General features: G+C 35.7%; 1 protein-coding gene across 2 annotated transcripts in view; it reads left to right on the top strand.

The window, feature by feature from the left end:
- Window positions 1-477: 477 nt before the first annotated feature.
- The window catches only part of gak (cyclin G associated kinase), an 85833-nt gene continuing 67857 nt past the window's right edge, over window positions 478-18453 (top strand). For both annotated transcript variants that reach the window (XM_056457350.1, XM_056457349.1), the window contains exons 1-2: window positions 478-819; window positions 12945-13006. In XM_056457350.1, coding sequence (XP_056313325.1) covers window positions 675-819; window positions 12945-13006 — 207 coding nt within the window. In that variant the 5' untranslated portion in view covers window positions 478-674. The remainder of the gene's footprint in view (window positions 820-12944; window positions 13007-18453) is intronic.

Below are 18453 nucleotides of genomic sequence, written 5' to 3'. Positions count from 1 at the left end.
ATACACGCTATACCTCACAAACCAGTAAGTGTTCTTAAAGGGATAGTTCACCTAAAGAAAATCTGCCCACATTTTACTCATCCTCCAGTGGTTATGAATCTTTGAGTTTGTTTCTTCTGCTCAACAAAAATATAGTCTGAATAAAACTTAAAACCTATATCCATTGGCTTCCATAGTAGGAAAAACATTTCAGCATTCTGTAAAATATCTTCTTTTCAGAAGACAAAAACTCCTAAAGGTTTGAAACAGATGTGAGTAAATGATGACAGAGTTGTCACTTTTTGGCGAACTCCCTTTAAAATTGAATATTTCTGTCAGTTTTTGATATCTGCTACTTTTGAAAGGAATACAGAGTAGATCAAAGAGCATTATTAATAGCGTCTAGTAAATGTGTGAAATGACTGACAGACAAACCGAACCCTCCGGTGGCAGACTTTCAGATCAACTCGTGGGCGTGACGTCACCGGCCCACGTCAGCACCTTGCGGAAATACCGCTGAGAGAGAGAGCAGCTCGATCGGAACCAGAACTCGGGATGTTTTCATTCTCAAATACAGAGTTTCGCGTATAATTTAGAGCATCATTAATTTAGCTACGTCACAAGTTGAGTGCCCTTGTTTTCCCATCCGGTGAGCCGGTTCCGGTTGACAGGCGCAAAAGAAAAAGAGGGACAAAATGTCCCTGTTCCAGTCAGCGCTCGATTTCCTGGCCGGGCCCGGCGGATCCGGTGGCGCTGCTAGCCGGGATCAGAACGATTTCGTCGGGCAGGTGGTGGAGCTCGGGGAGCTGAAGCTCCGGATCAAACGAGTCATCGCGGAAGGTAAAAGATTCATTCAAAATAGCATTCGGCTAGTCATGCTAACCTGTGTATACATTACTAATATGTATTTAATTTAAAACAGCTATTCGTTTAAATGCAAAACATCAGTAATGTGTTATTCTATACATTTATAACCAAGCACTTTCGTGTACATGTGTATCACTGGGGTTCTAGAGTAATGACTCAAACTAGCTGGCTAAGTTGTTAGCAAGTCACTTGGCTCTGATACACCTGACATGAACTCATATTTCATAGCTGTGCTCGTAGGCATTTAAATATATGTATTGGTTCAATAAAGACATTCAGTAGCACAACTATACAGATATACAAGTTATAGCTAATTTAGTTTCACATTTATCTGTTTGAATTGTTTTTTTGCTGAGTTTGATACGTGCATCATGCTATTTACATACCAAAAAGTGCTCCTTTGGTATTAAAAAAGTACTGTGATATACACACAATAAATGTTCATTAAAACATGGCATGAAAACGTTATTAAAAAAACAATAATAACGTGGACATGGTAGTGCGTTTGGCACCATACATGTTTTATTTGTGCTTTCATCCCTTTTTAAAGTTTTATTATAGTGCCATGACTGCACATATTAGTAATGTGCATATATATGTATATATATATATATATATATATATATATATATATATATATATATATATATATATATATATATATATAAATAACATTCTTGAAATCTTTGGCTTTTTCTTTAACTAAAACAGTGTTTCTACTATAATATGTACTCATTTGCAGTTTGAAGTTTGTTATGCTCACCAAGACATTTATGTAATGAAAAATAAATGGTAAGAAAAAATATCAAAAGTTTGAATTATTCTTTTCATTTTCACTGAATTTTAAAATGTCATTTATTCCTGTGGGGCAATGCTGACTTTTCAGCATCATTACTCCAGTATACGGTAATCCTTCAGAAATCATATGCTACTTTTTTGTTTTATTTTCTTTTTGCTTATTTATTGTTTGTTTCAAAGTGGAAAGCAGTTGTGCTGCTGAATGTTTCTGTAGAAATCATGCGTATTCATAACAGTAAATGATTTCTTTTGCAGAATTAAATCTCTATACTCGTGCTATGGGTCACTTTAGTGCGTCCTTGCTCAATAAAAGCTCATTTCTACCATAGAAAGTTCTCAATAAACTCCCGACCTTCAGTGAGGCTCACTGACTCAGGTGTGTTGACATGCAGGCCTCGATTGAAACCAGAGGGCATTCTGGGTGAACAGCAAAGATTTGCATGATATAGTGGTTACGGAAAAGTTGAAGTAGTGATCACTTACTAGTATCACCCTCTGCTTTCTGTCATTCTAATGAAACACTGAATTAAAGCATCATTAAATTACTTATTAATGATATACAGTTGAAATCAGAATTATTAGCACCCCTGTATATATGTTTTCCCCAATTTCTGCTTAACAGAGAGCAGATTCTTTTCAGCACATTTCTAAACATAACTGTTTTAACTCATCTCTAATAACTGATTTATTTTATCTTTGCCATGATGACACTAAATCATATTTTACTAAATAATTTTCAAGATGCTAGTATTTAGCTTAAAGTGACATTTAGAGACTCAACTAGGGTAATTGTTAAAAAAATCAAAGGGGGGGCTAATAGTTCTGATATATATATATATATATATATATATATATATATATATATATATATATATATATATATATATATATATATATATATATATATATATATATAGATAGATAGATGTGTATAAGTATAATGTATATGTATAATGTGTGTGTATATATATATATATATATATATATATATATATATATATATATATATGTGTGTATATATATATATATATATATATATATATATATATATATATATATATATATATATATATATATGTATATATATATATATATGTATATATATATATATACATATATATATATATATATATATGTATATATATATATATATATGTATATATATATAATGTATATATATATATATATATATAATGTATGTATATATATATATATATATATATATATATATATATATATATATATATATATATATATATATATATATATATATATATATATATATAATGTATATAGTCATTGTATAATGATGGTTTTGTTCTGTAGGCAATCGAAAACAAATATTGCTTAAGGGGTGCTTAATGTTGCTAATATAATATTGACCTTAAAATGCTTTAAGAAAATTAAATGCTGCTTTTATTCTAGCCAAAATAGAAACAAATAAGAGTTCTCCAGAAGAAAAAAATATTATGAAATACTTGCTCTGTGAAACATCATTTGGGAAATATTTGAAAAAGAAATTCACAGGAGGGCGAATCATTTTGACTTCAACTGTATATTTGACACATTAATGTATATTAATGTATATTCGTTTATTAGTATATTATTATACCATATTATATCATATCATAACATCTGGACTGTAATGTTGCCTTTTATTGTTTCAAATTGTGTCCACAGTAAAGGCTTTCATTTATAAAGATTATATATTTAGGACTTTATTTGTTTTACCTCAGGTTTCTTGCTCTTCTTCTTGCTTTACAGTGTTTTTTGCATGTTTCTTTGCATGTTTGTGGTGCATGTGAATGTCAGTGGACTGTAAGGTGAAACTCGAAAGCGTCTTTTGATTCGTGCTGCTCGACTCTGTGCCTCCGCTGGTATTCATTTACCCGTTGCCGTGGTTACAGGCCATTTTGGTTACTCAAGGATTGTTTCACAAGTGTCCATAAATACCTGGTATTGTCACTATCGTTGATCTAAAGGCACACTCTCCTGTTCATGGCTAGTTAACTCGGCATGCTTCACATCTGTTCATCGGGCTATGGTTACAATATTTTGTTATTCTGTTCATAGTAGTAAATTATAATCAATCAGTTTTGGGCCAGAAAGAGCAGAATCCTTGTATGATGTGGAATGGGATGTTTTTTTTTCAGGGATGCATTAATTATAGATTTTGGTTGTACGATTATAATCTAAGGAATAATCACAGTTTCAAAGTTATTATGCGTTCATTGATTTCAAAACAGTACTAGTTAACTAAATCACATGAAATGTCTTATATTTTAAAGTGTTATTTGTTGTTGCTGCTCAGAGACCAATGATAACATCACAAAATATTAATAATAATAATAATAACCGAACAATAGTCCATTTCTCTTTGGACTTAAAAATAAGTGGAAAAAAAGGTTTTGACATTTAAACATTAGTAATACTTTTACATTAAAAAATAAATTACAGATCAACGAATAAATAAAAAAAAATTGTATTTGTCTAATATAAATTAATTGTATTTGATCATATAAATGTAAGTATTTCTCTTTTAAAGAGAACAAATGTAGTCAAAGGCTGTGGAACCTCTGCCTAAAAAGCACTTTTGATCAATTATATTACAAAAATTGTAGTTTTTTTTTTTTTTTTTTTGGACCACAGAATATATTCTATACAAAGTATAAAACCTAACGATCCACTTCTTGTTAAGTGACTCACGATGTCTTCGCCGCTGCTTTTTTTCTCAACTCGGTGCGCCTGGAAATTGGGAGCATATCGCACCACTCCCAATATGTACACGCAAGTTGAGTGCCTCCGTTGAAAAATAACGAACTTGCATATGTAAAAGACGCGATATATGAAAAACCCTTAGTTAATAGCCTCAGCCATAGTTAATCCAGTGTGCATGGGTATTAGTTTAGTTGCAGTAGTTTTGTTCCATGCAGAAACGTGGTGTTTAGAAGCGGCGATTAATTAACCATGACGAATTAAAGCGTGGTTAATAGTGAAATCGGTTAATAGATGCATCTTTAGTTTTTATATCTTCATACAGATATTATTTAAAGTTCTTGTATTGTGTATAAAACATTTGTGTTTGTTACCTTTTATTAATATCTTTAAAAAAAGTACTACAATTAATGTCACTTTAATTTCTTGACAAACGTCTCCAAAACACAGCAGATTGCTGTCAGTGTTTCAACACTCAAAAATAACCATCGATGATTTTTCCTGCCAAGCTGATTTTCTTGCAAAAAACTTGAAGATGGCCTTGAATATATAAAATGACCCAGTTTAATGTTATTTTATGTTAATTTTGAATAGTAATAACAAAGTCTTTATTTAAATGTTGAATTTTGCAGGTGGAAAAAAATTGCTTATGTTTTTATTTTCATAAGGAAGTTCAATTGTCAGGTGCAGTGTTGGGGTAATGCGTTATAAGTAACGCACGTTTCTAAAGTAACGAGTAAAGTAATGCATTACTAAAAAAAGTAATAATATTTGAGTTACTTTTTTAAAAATGTAATGCGAGTTACTTTTTGTTTAATTAATTAGGTTTTTAAAAAAAATTGCTGAATTAAAAATCATGAATGGTATTTGTTGCAATGGATCCTTTTCACAAGGCTGTTGTGATGCGTTTAATGTAATGTGTGTATTTATATAGCACATTTATCATGTATGGCCATACACCCAAAGCGCTTCACATTCATAAGGTGTGTACCACCTGTGTGCAGCATCCACCTGGCCACAGGACAACGGCGCCAGTGCGCTCACTACACACCAGCTATAGGTGGAGTGGAGAGACCGTGATAGAGCCAATTCGGTTGACGAGGAGGATTGTGAGGCCATGATCGGTAAAGGGCCGATGGAGGGAACAGCTCAGGGTTACACCCCTACTCTTTATGAGCAAATGGTTGTGGTTTAACAGTCAGCATAATCTTAAATCCTTAAAGGTTTTTAATAAATAGATTTAAAAAACCTATGTACATTTCTATGCATGTATTTATGAATGTATTATATCATCTTTGCATCAAATTACAAAAAACTAATTAACACTTGTGTGAGGTGCTTCTAATGCAGGATTTGTGGGGGCAGGACAGTAAATTAGTGATTGTTCTCTCTTCTGGCTGCCGTCATCAGTCTCACATAAATTTTTTTTTTGTCCTTTTTTCCAAAAGTCTTGATAACACCATCGTCAAGTTTTTCTTTTATTATTTTAGCAAATAGGATTGTCAAAAAATTATTTGTTGTACTCTCCCATTCACTGCTCTCTAAGTTTACCAAGCTATGATAATTTCCAATACTAAGAAACCCAGAAATCTGAAAAGGGTCCATAAATACATGTATTGTTCTTTGAATATGTCCTTTTTTCCCCTAAACCTAGCACATACCATACTGTATTGAAACCTTGACTCTAAAATCATGATGCATACCAAAGTTTGAGTAGTTGGAAGCGTTGCACTCCTAATATAGATACTGTAGATATTGCACTTTATTGCTAGACAAGTGTGACTTTTTTTTTTGCGAAACCCTATCTGTGTTAACAATGATCAACGTTACATAAACTTCAGTGAGATGTTTACAAAACTTTAATCATAAAGCAAGAAATTATATTCAAACATATAAAGCGAGGCCTAGTGGAATATTTTTGCCTTAGAGTGGAAGTTTGTTTTTTGCATTTGTTTTTAAGGCCTGTGGAACCAACACGACCTCAATGCAAGTCGTAACTTTTTCATTTAGTTGCTAACTCGTATGATCTCATTCATACAATAGTATGATTTACTTATCCCCATTGATGGTTTGGTTTAGGGGTGGGTTTGGAGCCACGCCTCCTTTTAAAAATCGTTCATTTTCATGCGACTGAACTCGCTTGAATTTGTATGATTTAGGCACTAAACTGACAAAACGTAAAATAGTTACGTTTGCTTGTGAGATCAAAAATCGAGAGATCAAGAAAAGGTCTTGCCCAATTGAGCCTGGTTTCTCTCAAGGTTTTTTTTTTCACTTTCGTCTATTAGTAAAGTTTGTTCCTTGCCACTGTCGCCACTGGCTTGCTTGGTTTGGGAATTGTGGAGCTGCGCATCGATGGATTTGCTCTAGTGATGCACCGATATGGATTTTTTGGCCAATGTCGATAACCGATAACTCTTCAGACTAGCCGATATATATATAGGCTGATAATTATAAATGTTTCAAAATGTTATATTTTTATACAGCAAACTTCATAAAAGATTGAATTGCTCTTATGAACTGAATAGTCTATACTCAAAGCAAAAAAGCTATCATTTCAAAATTGCAAGGTGATTATATAGACCTTTATTTCCTTTTCTTTTGCAAATTACCTTGCAAATTGACTGTTCAATAAAAATAATAGGTTAAATAACAAAATGGCATTTAATCAACAAGCAAGTTAAATATATTTTAAATAAAATGAAAGCACTAAGGACTGAAACCAGCTCAAATGTTCTTGATTAAAACGTGTTACAGTAATGTACATGTGTACAAATATGTCATGTCCAAAAAAGCCTTTTTTAGAGGTGTTTTGACAGTTAAAAGCCACTGTACTAGCGAAAAGCTCAATACAGATTGTATCACTTTAGAAAATGTGGCATAGATTAATCCTATTTGGCGTTTTAGATTCTTTTGAACACATGTGGCTGCTGCTTGTCAATCAGACAATGCTTCTCTGTTCGTTCTTGCTGTCAGTTGCGGGAAAAATGATCGATGAAAAGTTTATGATATGCTGAAAAGCTGAATTCAGTGACCGGCGCACCTCTCCTCCGTGTTGCTGTGAAGGCTGTCAGATCTGTGTGTGTGTGTGTGTGTGTGCGCGGTGACACTGACTGTCCTCAAGCGCGCTCGTTCTAATCAGTATGAATATTCCGATCAAACTGAATACAATCTTACATCAACACATGGCAAGCAACGCGTTGATAATAACAAATAATCATATTAGATTCAACACAATCTCATTCCAATTCGTAACTTTTTGCTTTAGTGGCTAATTCGTATGAATTCGTACGATCTAATTTGTACAATTTAGTACGATTTGCTCATCCCCCAATGACGGTTGGGTTTAGGGGTGGGGTTAGGTGCCACGCCTCCTTTTTAAAATCATTCAATTTCGTATGACTGAACTCGTACGAATTAGCCACTAAACTGACAAAACGTAAAATACTCACGTTTTCTCGTGAGATCAGGCTGATTAGATTACAAACAATCCAACAAGTTGTTTAGCACGTGTGCATCGCTGCTGTTATGTTTACACATGTGATATTTTTTCCTGAGGCGATTTAAACCAAAATACACAATGACACTCAATCATATCTACAGTGATAAGGAACATGGTTACTTACTGAGTTATTAACGCACAGCAATACCACATGAAAAAAGGACAGACTTTGAAGGAATAAACAGTATGAGGAGAGATCCATTATAGTGCACTGAACAAGTTCCGCCCACGCATGCAGGAGGCAGGCAGTTCTGTACAATTACGTAATTTATCGGCTTAAAGATATCGGCCTAATTTAGACATCGGATCGATAACGATAATCTTAAAAATAGCATTTATCGGCCGATAACAATATGGCCGCCTATATATCGTGCATCCCTAATTTGCTCTTCAGTGTTTGGACTTTCAGCAGTGAAAATTAAACCACACTGAACTAAACGGAACGTCAACTCTGAAAACTGAACTGAAGCTGTTTCAATTTGCTAGAACGTCTATGTTAAGCTGCTTTGACACAATCCACATTGTAAGAGCGGTATTGAAATAAAATAAATAAAGATCTGGCTTGTGTGACTGTATTAGCATTTTTAAGAGAATTCTGGCGTAATAATTGTGTATAATTATTGACACAATGAAGACTACACAGTGTTGTTTTACATTTGATTATTACATTTTTGTACCTGAACACTGTTTGACTTTACTGAAAAGCACTTATAATTCTACTTGTAAACTACAAAAGAAATTCTTGCGTTTTCTAGGCATCTCAACTTCCATCAATTAAACAATAAAAATATCAAGTTGGGGCGATGCAGTGGCGCAGTAGGTAGTGTTGTCGCCTCATAGCAAGAAGGTTGCTGGGTCGCTGGTTTGCATGTTCTCCCTGCGTTCACGTGGGTTTCCTCCACAGTCCAGTCCAGTACAGGTAAATTGGGTAGTGTATGAGTGTGTGTGTGGATGTTTCCCAGAGATGGGTTGCGGCTGGAAGGGCATCCGCTGCGTAAAACGTGCTGGAAGTTGGCGGTTCATTCCGCTGTGGTGACGCCGGATTAATAAAGGGATTAAGCCAAAAAGAAAATGAATGAATGAATGAATGAATGAAATATCAAGTTAAATTTTGTATGGTTTAAAATTTTTTGTTGAAACCTGATTAACTTGTTAAAATAAGTTAAAGCAACATAAAAATAGTTATTGCCTTGATGTTTTGTCATTTCATTTTTACAGTATATCTTTGCTCTTTTGTGTTTAACTACAGTTTGTCACAAAAGTGAGTACACCCCTCACATTTCTGCAAATATTTATTTATATCTTTTCATAGGACAACAGTGCAGAAATGACTCTTTGACACAATGAAAAGTAGTCACTGTAAAGTTCGTTTAGCAGTGTAAGTTTTTCTATGCTCTCAAAATAACTAAAAATACAGCATATATATAGCTGAACCCCTGGCAACAAAAGTGAGTACACCCCTAAGTAAAAATGTGAAATGTCAATATTTTGTGTGGCCACTATCATTTTCTAGCATGGTTTTAATACTCATGGGCATGTAGTTGACCAGAGCTTCACAGGTTGCCACTGGAATTCTCTTGCACTCCTCCATAACAATATCATGGAGGTGGTGGACAATTGACACCTTGTGCTTCTCCAGCTTCCTTTTCAGCATGTCCCAGAGGTGTTCTATGGGGTTTAGGTCTGGAGACATGCTTGGCCAGTCCATCACCTTTACCCTCAGCCTCTTTAGCAAGCCAGTGGTCATCTTGGAGGTGTGTTTGGGGTCATTATCATGCTAGAACACTGCTCTGCAGCCCAGTTTCCTAAGGGAACTGCTTCAGTATGTCACAGTACATGTTAGAATTCATGTTTTCCTCAATGAAATGTAGCTCACCAATGCCAGCAGCACTCATACAGCCCCACATCATGACACTCCCACCACCATGTTTGACGGTAAGCAGGACACACTTGTCTTTGAACTCCTCACCTGGTTGCCGCCACACATGCTTGACACCATTTTAACCAAATGGGTTTATCTTGGTCTCATCAGACCACAGGACATGGTTCCAGTAATCCTGGTCCCTAGTTTGCATGTCTGCAGCAAATTGTTTGCGAACTTTCTTGTGCATCATCTTTAGAACAGGTTTCCTTCTAGGATGACAACCATGCAGACTAATTTAATGCCGTGTGCAGCGTACGGTCTGAGCACTGACAGGCTGACCTCCCATCCCTTCAATCTCTGCAGCAATGCAGGAAGCACTCATCCATCTGTTTTTCAAAGACAATCTTTAAATGTGACGCTGAGAACGTGCACTCAGCTTCTTGGGCCGACCATGGCAAACCCTTTTCTATGAAAAACCTGTCCACTTAAATTGCTGGATAGTCTTGGACACTGTGCTGCAACATAGTTTCATAGTGTTGGCTATCTTCTTATAGCCTAGGCCATCTTTAGGCAGTGCAAGAATTTGTTTTTTCAGGTCTTCTGAGAGATGTTTGCCATGAGGTGCCTTGTTGAACTTTCAGTGGCCAAGTTGAGAGAGTGGAAGAGCTTTTATACCAAATTTAACTCGCCTGCTATCTGGTGACACCTGGGACAGTTTAACACTAATGAGTCACGTGACACAGGGGAAGGAAAATTACTAATTGTGAGCAATTTGTACATTTTCACTTAGGGGTGTACTCACTTTTGTTGCCAGGGGTTCAGCTATTATTGGCTGTATTTTTAGTTATTTTGAGAGGACAGTAAATTGACACTGTTATACAAACTTTACAGTGACTACTTTTCATTGTGTCAGAGTCATTTCCGCAGTGTTGTCCTATGAAAAGATATAAATAAATATTTGCAGAAATGTGAGGGGTGTACTCACTTTTGTGACATACTGTATGCTTGTACTTAGTCTTTTATATTTTATGCAGATACACTCGCCTACAAAATCATACCGAATCCATCTAAAATGATGAATTCTTTACAAACAGAACTATTTAATATGATCTAGTGTAATTGTATTCATGTGTTTTCAAAACAAAGCACTGCAATGTCAGATTTCTCCAATATCATGCAGGTTTAATATTGTTCATCGCTGACTCCTGAGATCAGGGATTCATTAATGTTATGTCCTGCCGGAGCTGCAGATTTCTCTCTTTCTCTCCGTCTGTTTGTTTGTTGAATAATGACTGCTGAGGGCAGACGTTTCTTTCTGAATGTGTGTGTGCTGTGTGTGTGTGTGTGTGTGGTGTGTGTGTGTGTGTGTGGTGTGTGTGTGTGTGTGTGTGTGTGTGTTCATTACTCATCAGCTCTGGAAGATTGACTCATTCATGTTGTTTATAGAGAATTTTGTAATGCTGGAGACTAGAGGCAGTTACTGACTCTAATGTGCTTCTCGAAAAAAAGGTCTTTCCTTTTTTTAAATAGACTGATTCCATCTTCTTCTTCTTTTGTAAATGCTGTCAGTCTTGCATCCTGTTTGTGCAATATCCAAAATCAGCATAAACAGAATCAGCCAAAAATGGTTCATTACAGCAGAGGTCGGGGACTCATCAGACTTGAACGTCCTGTGAAATTAAATATATATTTTTAGATGTTAGTAAGATTATTGTTAGAATATTTATAAGCTAGTGTGCTCAAACAGTGTCAAAATTCACACTACTACAGTTTCTACTACAGATCCTACTACAGTTTGTCATGAAATATTGACCAATCAAATGCTTTCTAATTTCTGACATGCCCCGCCCCCTTCAAGATGCTTTTTATTTGGTGCGCTTGAGCTCTCTAGCAGAGCTGTGGTAAAACAAAACACTATTGTGGGGTGCAAGGTGACCATCAGCTGATTTCTCAGAGGATGACAAGCTGACAAAATATTGCTGCAACTCTGAAACAGGTTTTAAAATTAAAAAGCACAGCAGTGTTTGTCTGAGATAGTTAGTCTGCCGAAATGTGTATATTCCATTCAAAATATTCTGAAGTCCATTCTGCAGATGTCACTTGGCTGGGAGGCTTGAGTGTGTCACGCCACTCCTCCATTGGAAATATTGAGCTAGCACACAGAACAGATACGAAATGTGAACAGCCGCCATCATTTGATCTCTTGCAGTTGATTTTCCTTCCTGCACAGGCATGCTGGATTCACCTGATTTGTTGACAAATGGATTGCGGATCCATTCCTTGGCAGTTCGTGGGTCCTTCACTAGGCCTTTTCCGCTTCGCAAAATTCCCGTAGACGTTTGTTTCTTTCTCATTTTGCTAGCTTGTTAAATTTTGGCACTCAAATGACTGAGATGTAACCGAGAGTAATTTTATAATAAAAATAAATAATTTATTTATTTTTCAAAATAAAACATCATTTAGACTCAGTAAATAAAGTGGAAATAATTAATAATTTCTTGGTGGACCAATTGATTGACCGACCACTGCATCCCAGAGGTTGAGGACCACTGTCCTACCCTGTCTTCATGTTTCAGTTTAAATCATGTCAAACATCGAATACAATTGCACATTTCAAAGCACTTCATGGGACCTTTAAGTTGCAAAATTTTGACCTGTGTTCAATAAAGACTTGACTTGATTATCATGACTCGAGATTTGACTCAGACTTGAGTGAAATGACTCTAAATAATTAGTTTTTAGCTACTCCAAAGATAATAAAGCGGCTGTTTTCAAGTTTCTTATTTCAAATAAAGACATGTGATTTGCACACACAAGTTTTTCAGGCAGGCTTACAGCAAAGAGTTGTAAACTTCTTAAAAGTACCATGAAATGAAAAGAAAGTTGTTGTTTTTTGGACGTTAATATCAGGTCTCTTAGTTTTAGGATATCTATAAGCTTTTTTTTTGTGTATTTGTCGTTGCAAGTAGGAAATTTGCAACAAATACAAATTTTTGTTGAAAATAACACTTCTATAGATTGCAACTACTGTATTTTAACCTAAACGTTCAGTTAAATCAGCAAAAATTGAAATGACTTGCTTTACTCAACTGACTTGACTTGCTTAAGTCTTGCTTGAGAAGGTTAGGATTCGAGACTTACTTGTGACTTACATGTACATGTAAACAGCATGACAGTATATGTTAACCTAATCATGAAATATGTTTCCTCTCTTTATAGGTGGATTTGCATTTGTGTATGAAGCCCAGGATTTAGGAAGCAGTAAGGACTATGCGCTCAAGGTATGACGATGTCATCAAACATAAAAATGTGTTAAAAGCAACTTTCACACAGTGATACCGGTAAATATCCGGACAATTTCTGCAACGGCTTCACCGGTACATGCAAAAAGGACTGATCTCACAGTCAAGGACGTTATGGAATTTTTACGGAAAAGACCATTCACACATCCATTCCAAAATACCGATAAATTCTGACATTGACTAGAAATGAGCTCTAAATGGCTGTGCTTGTATTTGTAAACATTTGACTACATTACAAACTCGGTGGATGAAAAAGTATTGTGAACAACTTCGATGAAAACATGTGGAGGAACACTTTCGCATGTCAAGATGTTCATAATATGTGTTTGTGCTGGCGCTCAACGGTTTCTTCACATGCACAAGCGTCAAGCAACTGAAGCAGAGCTTGAAGATAAACAAACAGCGGTTTATCATAAGCATTTTATTGATCATTTTTTCCACAGTTGGCATTAGGAAGGAACATAGAAACATTATCCGACTAACATCTAGCAGCTAAATGTGTCTGGAAAAATATTCAAAGGCTTAAACAGCGCAGATGTGAATGCATCTGAATGTTCTGATTGGCTGGAGTACATGTCTCACGTCAGTGCGTTCTAGACGTGGACACTCTCTTTCCAGCAGTATTCCTTCTGTGTTCACACAGAGCTGCATTCTGGCAAGTAACCAGTAATGTTACAACTTCTCTTTCCGGAAAATTGCCAAACGAGTTTACCAGTATTTTCAAAAAGGGATGTTCACACATACAGAGCTTTCCAGAATATTGTCGGTAATTTTCCGGAAAGGTCTGTATGTGTGAAAGGGGCTAATGTGAGCATGAAGCGGAAGCTGCCATGTTTTTTGTTTTTTTTCCTATTGTGATGCAGTTCCTAGAGAAATAGATTATTAGATGAGAAAACACGTGGCTTGTTTTTTCTACTTCAAGCTGATTGGATGTTGTAAAGTTTCATTCAGGACGATTGGTAAATGGTTTGGGGAGAATTATTACAGCCTAACAGACTCCTCCTCCTCACAGTTTCTGTTTGCTGTTAAAACTGACATTTGGAGGGGCTTGGTTAAGCATGTTAGCCTCCCAACACCTCAGACAGACATAATCTGAGAATTTAACTGAAAACAAACAGGAAATGCATTTTCAGATTTCCATTAAAGATTACAAGGGAAAGCAATCTTTTTTTCTTAATGAGACGCACAGATGATGTGTTCACTACAAAACTAGCAATGTGAGCTAACAAAATGTGTGCTTTAACATAGATGCATAAAAATTTGTTGTAGTCAGAATAACCGGTTCAAAAACTGATTATAACACTTAAACTAAGACAAAAGACAGACAATTGAAATCAGGAAAGTGGTGAGTTAATGAAATGCATTATTCGAATGCTTGAAATAACTCAACCTAATCATAGGAACCTGAAAAACAACACTAATTTGAAAGAAAAAATGTCAGGCAGTCTGTAAATGGTTGTTGCTAGATCAGATACGGTTGCAGCTGGAGGTTAACAAGATTTATTTATATTGTTTATTAAATTTCCCATGAAATGTATTTTTTAAATGTCTACCCCAACCCTAAACCCAACCGTCACAGTAATGTAAAAACGGTAGTTGTACCGAGTGTCATGTTATTAATTGAATTACCCAATACATTGTATTTTATCAACTTCTACCCCCACCCCAACTGTTAACCCAAACATCACAGTACTGTAAAACTATTAATTATTGCTATACAGCGTTACAAAAACGATGCTATATTGATGTGTGTATCTGCAGCTGTATCCTATCTAAACTTTACCTCTGTAAATGTGGCCTTTGCAAGAAATTAATGTATTATAATGACTGTAAAATGATAATGAACATTTGCAATGTGATGAACTGTAGTAAAACAAAATGTATTACAAGTAGTTAATGAATAATGACAAATGCACATGGCAAAATGACTAAAACTTTAAATTTCATAATCGCATAAACCAGGAGTTCTCAACCGATGGGCCGCAGCCTTCAGGTTGGCCGCAAAATTAAAATTAACTCTCAATATTATACTATTATTTTTGGATTGCTTTATAATATGCTATATTAAAATGATTGAAGTAATGCACTTTCTCCTGTTTTCTGACTGATTACTTCAAACTCGGTGCAAAAACAGCATCATGATCGTATCTGCAACTAGTACACAAGTCTGTTCCTTCACAAACTATGCGTGAAGTGAAAGTCTCTCTTTGTGTATTTTTGTGTGAACTATTTAATATATCTGCATAGTTGTTCAAATAATATCCTTTGAGTGTTTTACAATGGATGTGCGCCCATACAGGAAGATCTAGGGAGGCTCAATGCTGTTTCTGCCATAGACTGTAAAATAAACTTGCACATGAGCTTCAGACGCGCTTTGGCAGGAATGCACTCTGTTCCTGTCAGTGATCTCCCAATATTATCTGGCTGCAAACTCAACCACCATCAGATCGACGTGTTTCAACAGATTTAGGTTTAACTGTATTTTACGCGTTTAACTGTATTTTACAATTGTCTGTATTTTTGAATAGTAGATTACAGTCAGTACAGTTCAAAAGCAGAAGCTGGTCTTTTGCAATATCCCTTTTGACCTGTGGTTCTCATTGAATCTGTGTATTTTTACATTATTATAGTAATAATAATAAAATTATAAATAATATAGTTTTAGTTTTTAATATATAATTTAATTAAATTAGATAAAAAAAAAATGCTGATAATAGAAAAAACTCACTGCCAACTAGCGTTTCGGAAGTGTTATTGCAGAGCAACAGAAACAGCGCGCAGAAGTATGAATGTACAGCTACATGCTTTGTATGGGCTGTGGGTAACACCGATCACTTGACGCAGAAGTATAAACCAGGCTTTAGCGTGATGCTAATCTGCGCTGATTGGACCGATGACAGAGTCTGTTGCGATTGGTCGACAGTGTTCAGCGTGAGAATGAGTAAAATGACCACCACGGCTAATCAACAATATTGAAGTAGTCAGTGTTTGTGTGAGCATACCTGCCTACACTCCTGTTTTTCCCAGGAGTTTCCCATATTTTAGACCAATCTCCCGCATTTCAGCCCCATCTCCCGCCACCCTCCTGTTTTGTTATTTATCTCGGAAAACTCACGTAATTTCAACTCCCATCTCCCCACCCCGGTGCTCAGCATTTTGGTACTTGGGACGGTCTGTAAAACCCCTGGGTCGCCAACATTGGTATTCACCTTATTGTCCTCGTACGAGTGGGCGCAGCCATTTGGCCATTTTGGCTCGAGACTTCCGGTCTCATTCACTTCCATTCATTTTTAGACGTTAAAATTATTATATTAATATCTATTTATATAATATCTTATTATATTATCCTACTTTGTCTGTATTGTCATGCAAACACTTGTTTGTAGATTAAGTAGTATGACCGTTTTCTGCCATTTATTATTCCAAGTAATTTCTCCCTTAGACTGCTGAATCAGAAGTTCTAAAGCAATCTTCCACATTGAAGAATAAGGTCAATAGGATCTGATCACAGCGGCGGCCCAAAATACGCTTCATAGTAGTTACTAACACCACAATACACAGTACCCGGTTCTCAACAGTGTTATTCAGACACCACACCCCTGAACCAAACAAAATTATGGTATTCAGCAATTGTGCTGTGCTGCTGTCAAAAACAGAATAAAAAAAAACCCAGAGAAATTCATGATTTAAAAATCTTCCATTCAAAAAGTATGCAATGAGAAATATTGCACATTCTATCAATATTTCAGAAATCACATTTGAATATTAACAGTATTGAAGGTCTTTAAACATAATAATGGTCTACATTTTTTAAAATTTCCCCTACATTTTTCATATTAAGTACAAGGATATTAATATTAAGTAAGGACTTTCATGGCGCTACTTATTAAGAATTAATGGTGCTTTCAAAAAGGCTTGAGTCAAGGTTATTATAGTTAAGAAAAACGAACGAATAAAACGAAAACTAGAATAGAAAAAACATTTTCGTTAACTGAAATAAAAATAAAATGAGAGTTTATAAAAAAAGCTAGACCTAGCTGAAACTGCACTGTGTACATGCAAAACTAACTGAAAAAAATTCCGTCTTTGTAAATCTATTTAATACATACTGTAAGCTTTTAAATCTATTTACTTCACACTGCCAGGTGTTTGACCCTACGGCACCTCATAGTCTGTATGTAATCCTGCTGCCATTGGCCAGATCAAACTGGTCCTCCTCCAGTCATCCTCGTTGTTGCTTCCGCGACAAAAATAACAGCTGGACATCACATTAAATAAGACCCGAGCAGAGACTTAAAAGTATTAATTTACCACATTTGTGCCCAATAAAGGGTTTTATTCCTGTATTAGTGATCGCGATCCCGAACGAATCTTTCTTTTTAACCGGATCTTCTTAGTGAACCGGTTGAACAAATTCACCATATCAAACTTAGTCATTTGAAACAATTCACGTCTCCAATAACATTAAGCACTTATCCACAAAAAAACTTACTTTTTACATGCCTGATACCCCCCTCTGACTCGAAATAAACCAATATATACATAGTTATTCAGTTATTAGCACAGTACACTGAGATCAGATTTGAGAACCAGTGAACTGATAATACTGCCATGCATGATTCAATGAACCAAACACAAACAGTACATGACAGCCTGCTGTGACTAAACAAAACGTGAACAACTGCAGTGCGGGTAACCGAGGTCTTAACTGAGGGTTTTAACCGACTGAAATTATGATCGCTGACTACTTATTTTTGATGTTAAGTTCAAACTTAGAAAGATTGTCACAAAAGATCTGGGGCCTCATGTATCAACACTGCGTACGCACAAAAACATTGCGTACGCAAGATTTCACGCTCGCGTTTGGATTTACTAACGATGAAATGAAAGCGAGAGTGTGCGTTGGTCCACGCCGACTACATGTCTGGCATACGTGCATTTCTTGTGTGTGTTTGTTTTATTTCCATTGGCGACTCCTAGAGGCGATTGTGTTAAATTGCACACTACAAAGTATCTTTGAGCCGTGCAATGGCAGCTGTATGGTACGGGTTCATTTGCATGTCTAGCAGGTATATAAGGTTTCCATACCATGCAGTTGATCAGCCAAACATTAAAGCGCAATTTGCAGCGATCGCCGGTTTTCCCAGTGTAATCGGAGCGATTGACTTCACGCACATTGCTATAAACGCACCATCTGAAGACAAATTTGCATACGTGAATCGGAAACATTTCCATTCAATAAATGTGCAAATAAAATGTGATGCTCAAATGCGCTTAACATAATACACACACTTATTAATGATTTCTACTTGCGCGTAATGAAGGGTAAGCAAAATCTGATATGTAGAGGGGGGAAAAAAAGCAGTTCACCAGACGCTGGATTCGAACCGGGTTTATGACGTCAGAACATGTTGCCATGTGGTTTA

This window comes from Danio aesculapii, chromosome 5 (genome assembly GCF_903798145.1).
Source record: "Danio aesculapii chromosome 5, fDanAes4.1, whole genome shotgun sequence".
NCBI lineage: Eukaryota > Metazoa > Chordata > Actinopteri > Cypriniformes > Danionidae > Danio > Danio aesculapii.
Note: the sequence above shows the minus strand (reverse complement) of the source record. Positions and strands in the feature narration are given on the sequence as shown.